This window comes from Montipora foliosa, chromosome 11 (genome assembly GCF_036669935.1).
Source record: "Montipora foliosa isolate CH-2021 chromosome 11, ASM3666993v2, whole genome shotgun sequence".
NCBI lineage: Eukaryota > Metazoa > Cnidaria > Anthozoa > Scleractinia > Acroporidae > Montipora > Montipora foliosa.
The window spans coordinates 18,649,910-18,654,909 of record NC_090879.1 but is presented as its reverse complement, the minus strand read 5'-3'; the positions used below and the strand labels follow the sequence as shown (position 1 = coordinate 18,654,909).

The following is a 5,000-nucleotide window of genomic DNA, read 5'->3' as shown; positions in this document are numbered from 1 at the left end:
TAAACTTTTGAAGATTAGGATTTGATTAAACTATTTTGTGTACAGATTAAATTTTAATTTGAGGCTGATCTAGACTGTTCACAGGCCCCTATTTTTCCGTTTGATCGTCGGGATCGAGCACAAACTTTCGCCATCTTTGTTTTTAAAAGGGAGCGCGAGCTGGGGAGAGCGATATAACTACCGAGTGGGTGGGGGGAGTGGAGGGGTTTTGGCAGGAAAAATAGGGAGACTGTCCGATCTTTACTGCGACTAGTGTTCAGCGAGTCCCGTTGTACAAGCAACGGCAATACCTGATTGGTCCATAACACAATGCATCTGTCAATAAAAATACAGGCAAGGCTCTCAAGTTTCGAAAACTTTTCAGTTAAGCTCTTCCTCAGTGTAGCTGGAACTACAATGCAATCACCTTTGTAGATGATCCCATCATGGAATGATAGTTGATCTTTGATACTCCAGAATAGAAGAACTTTCGTCGCGAGACGTCTTTTGCTGATGGGCCAGTTTTCAGAGATGAGGTTGATTACTGACTGAAGGACATTGTCCGTGGCAGCTGCCTCTAAGATTTCTTTTAGGTGGCAGGTCACACTTTGCTCTTGAATAACCAATCCGATGGTTTCAATCTCTTCTTCGCTATGGCTGCGAGTTTGATTAGTCATGTGGGATCTGCTAAAGGCATCAGCGATAAGCAGGTCTTTGCCTTTGATGTACGTGAAGTCAAGGTCATATCCCATAATTCGGCACAGCATTCTCTGAAGTCGAATGGGATTCTCTCCAACGGGTCGCTTGAGTACCGCAGCAAGTGGTTTGTGATCATTGTACACTGTTACTTTCCTTCCATAGGTATAGGAATGGAACCTTGTGAGACCAAAGACCACACTGACCATCTCTTTCTCAATCTGGCTGTAGCGCTTCTCAGTTTCAGTAAGGGCTCTTGAAGCATACTGGACGGGTTGGCCACCTTGCATGGGGCAGGCTCCAAACCGCTAGACGAGGCATCAGTTTGAATTTGGTGCGCTTGAGATGAGTGATTTGATTTCGTCAAAAGCATGCTGTTCATTCGCTTCCCAGGTAAATGCAACATCTTTCTTCATGCAGGAGCGTTCTGAGTGGTTCAGTTTTAGTTGACAGATCTTCAGAAAATCTAGACAGGTATGTCAAACGCCCAGTAGTCTTCTTACTTCCTCTTTGTTGGTTGGGGCTGGCATGGCTTGTATGCTATCTTGTTTCCGTGGGTCTGGTTAAACTCCTTTGCCAGTCAGCGTTACCCCCATGTACGATAATACAGTCTTCCTCAGCTGGAACTTGCCGGCGTTTAGTTTGATGTGCTTCTGTTGGCATCTGTCCAGCAAAGCTGAGAGTCGGGCATCATGGTTGGATGTTGCTTCCTCGATGTTGTTGCCATCTTCCCAGATGAGGATATCATCAGCAATGGCTTTAGTACCACCATCCAGTCCTTCTAAACTCTCATCTATTCTTCTTTGGAATTCTTCAGTTGCGACACTAATGCCAAAAGGCATTCTGTTCCATTTCATTCTTCCTACAGGAGTGTTGAAGGTTGTGAGAAGGGAGCTGGGACATGCCAGAAAGCTGTTTTGATGTCAGCCAGGGTAAACACTTTAACATTGCTAATTTTTGTAAGGAGATGATCTACGGTTGGTGTTGGATACTCAGAGCGCTTGAGTGCAGTGTTCAGAGGTCTGGAATCAATGCAAAGTCTTATTCCATTCTTAGCAGAAGGCTTGTTGACTATCGTGGGAGAACTCGCCCAGTCAGTGGGCTCGGTTACTTTTCAATAATGCCTTGTTCTTGAAGATCTTTAACTTCAGCTATAAATTTGTGTTTAACGGACAGGGGGATCTCCCTGGGAGCGGCTTTCGTTGGAGTAACAGTTTCGTGTAGAGGTGCAGTTCACCATCCAGTTTTCCTACACAGTTCTCAAACACCTCAGGGTACTTGCACTGAATGGTTTGCAAGGTCAGTGGTGTGTGTAATTCTGAAGCAGATGAAGGAACATTGGGTTTGCCAGAATCTACAGTAGCAATGTTCTCTCGAAGATGCTCAATAAACTTTAGCTCCTCAGAGTCACTTAAACCAATTAGAGGGGTCAGGTCCTCAGCAACGATTCTAAACTGAATACTCCCTTCTTCTCCAGTTGCAGGGTTGAACACAAAACATTTTATGGTTCCCAGTGTTTGGATCTGAGTTTTCTCATCATAGAGTGAAAGGACTGGACGGAAAGTTGTATTTAGGTCCTGTAGGTCATGATCACCACTTATCTCCTTGTACATATCAACTGGTAAAGTACTGCATGTGGAACCAGAGTCTGTCTGAAAGTTCAAAGAGATTCTTTTCTTTGAGACAAGAAGGTTTGCAAAAGCTTTTCGATGGTCACATTGTTGTTTCAGGGCACACATTTGGTCCACAACTTCATAAAAATGCTCTTCACCATCTTCATCAACTTTCTGGACAAATGGTTTCTTAGATGATTGTGATTGCTTTTGATTTGCTGGTTTCGATTTTCTCTCTTTTTGGAGTCGCTTACATTCCTTGGAATGTTTAAAATGGTTGTTAATCCTGAAAAGGTCACACACTGCTCCCCAGGCAGGGCAGTGTCTCTTGTTGGTGAAGCTATGTGATCCTTTCTTGTTAGCACAGTAGTTACACATAAGACGTTTGTTTGGCTTATCTTTAAATACAGCTTTGGTACTATCACTCACATGTGGTTTTAGACAGCATTCCTGACCTTCTTGGTTTGTGGTTTCATGCGCTTTAACAATTGACACAGCTTGAATTCGAGTAGGCAGTTTTTTCTTCAAATCATCATCAGAAACTCCATACACAATCTGGTCTCTCACTTGTCTATCTTCATCTATGTAATTGCAATCTTTAACTAACAGCATCAAATCAGAGACAAACGAAGTGATTGTCTCTTTAGGGTTCTGAACTCGTTCCTTGAATTTCTTTGAAGCTACAATCCCATTACATTCAGCACTTTAATTACCGCTCCTTCCAGTTTAGTCCACATCAGTTCGTAATTGTTTACATCTTCAAGTTCGCCCCAGTCTAAACTGTCATAAATCTTCTGTCCGAGCCAATCTTGTACCAGTATACACTTTCGTTCCTCTGATATATCAACGAGGCTTCCTTTGAAGATATATCCACACTTTTTGTTGAATGCTTTTTATGCTTCGAGGCGATTTTCTTGGCGAGCATTGAACTTTGGTCGCTCAAAGTTCATAATATTTCCAGAAAAATGATCAGCCGGATTTTGAGCAGGAGCACCCTCATCTCCTTCGCCAGACATCTTTCACAACGGCAGCAATAAACAGATGCAGAAATTATCAGAATTCCTTGCTCCAGCAGAAAGTTGACGATGAAAATTCGCTCAGAATAGAGCGTTTTCACTCACGTGACCAAAATAAATACAAATTTAATGAAACAAAAGAAACTATTTGCATAAAAATTGAGTTCAATTCCCAGAGGATTAGTTTGGAACACCAACATGGCCGCCGTTTCTTTGTTTTGGAACACCAACATGGCTGCCGTGACGTCATGTAAAAACGCTCTATATCGCTTTTCGCCTCACGATGTCAATTGCAGGAGGTTTGGTGCGAATTGGTTCGGTGACTGTCTTCGCAGAAATGTTTACAGATTTTCCTCCTGGAACCTCCAAACAGGTTTCACAGCAGATTAGAAGTAGTTCAGCAGTAATTTTCTTATTTTCTTTACTCCTGGTACCATGTTATTGCGTGGAAGAGACGACACCGGTTCATATAAACGTCTTTAACAACTTTAACTCGTGTTACTCTCGCTCTATATCCCATAATACTCTAGACTCGGGTCCAATCTCCTAACAGATGTATTGGCTGTCCTTCCTACAGGATTCGGAAGAGCCTGATCTACCAAAGCTCTGTACTTGTCAAGCAATTGGAAAATGAAAGCATTTCTGGAAGAGATCGGCCCTCGTGTTGGGTTATTGTACCGTTACGAAGTATAGGAGAGGAACACATTAATTCTAATGATTTTGATATGAGCGTTAAGGGTTTTGAGAAAACTGTGGATGTATTAAATGAGATGAAGAACAACAACTTTCAAGTCATTTACCCTTCCGCTGAGCAAGCTTTGTCGAGACTTGCGGTTGTTGCGGGATGAATCCACGGCGCTCAAGAGACAACTGTCGCTGATAGTTGTCGACGAAAGTCACACCATTGAAACTTGGTTAGTGTAATTTTCGTTTTTAATACCACTGTATGTATAGTTCATGATAATCCAGATCAAGATTCTCTGTCTCGAACAGGTCAGAAACAACTGGGACAGTCCTACTTTTAGCTATGAAATGATCAGCATATTTGGCAGTTAAACTCAGAGTTACTGGCTTTAATTTGCAGTTATTTAATTTCTAAAAGAGAGACGTCATCTCCGCTTGTGATGGGGAAAGAACGTTGGGGCGCCCCGTTTCTGCTTGACCCTGCTGATGTGAAAACACATCTTCGATGTTACTCTCAGTCAAACAATCGATTTTTGCATCGAGGTTTTCCTTCATCTTTTTTGCCGAAGAAAAGTCAATATTTCGAACCCTAGCATAGGGCACCTGATTCACGAAAGTGGGTAGAAGCCATGTACACTTTACTTGTGTGCAAGCTAATTTGCCATTGATTCGTATCCAAGCTTCAATGTAAAATAAAACACTGGCGATGTGAGAACATGACTCAGTGAGCCCAGCTTTGCAGCCTAAACAGTGAGTGGACAGAATGGTTCCATCACTGTCGGCGATTATCCAAATGTTCACCAGCGGGTCATTCATTCGTTGAGAGTGCCGCACTTTTGCGACGACCACATGCTTATTGGAAATCTTGCACCCTCTTACAGAAGTTACGAAACCAGAAACCATCTGATTAAACGCTTCCAAGCTCTTGTAGGCGTTGAACTGCTGTCCTGTATAAAAGCTTGTCTCTAAGACGAGATATCCATGCAAATCAGTCGATTCTTTTTGCGGCAAA

General features: G+C 42.6%; 1 protein-coding gene across 1 annotated transcript in view; it reads right to left on the bottom strand.

Moving 5' to 3' along the window:
• Nucleotides 1-4,399: 4,399 nt before the first annotated feature.
• LOC137976768 (uncharacterized) overlaps nucleotides 4,400-5,000 on the bottom strand; it is a 780-nt gene continuing 179 nt past the window's right edge. Inside the window, exon 1 of the mRNA XM_068824113.1 lies at nucleotides 4,400-5,000. This exon is cut by the window's right edge and continues 179 nt beyond it. Coding sequence (XP_068680214.1) covers nucleotides 4,400-5,000 — 601 coding nt within the window.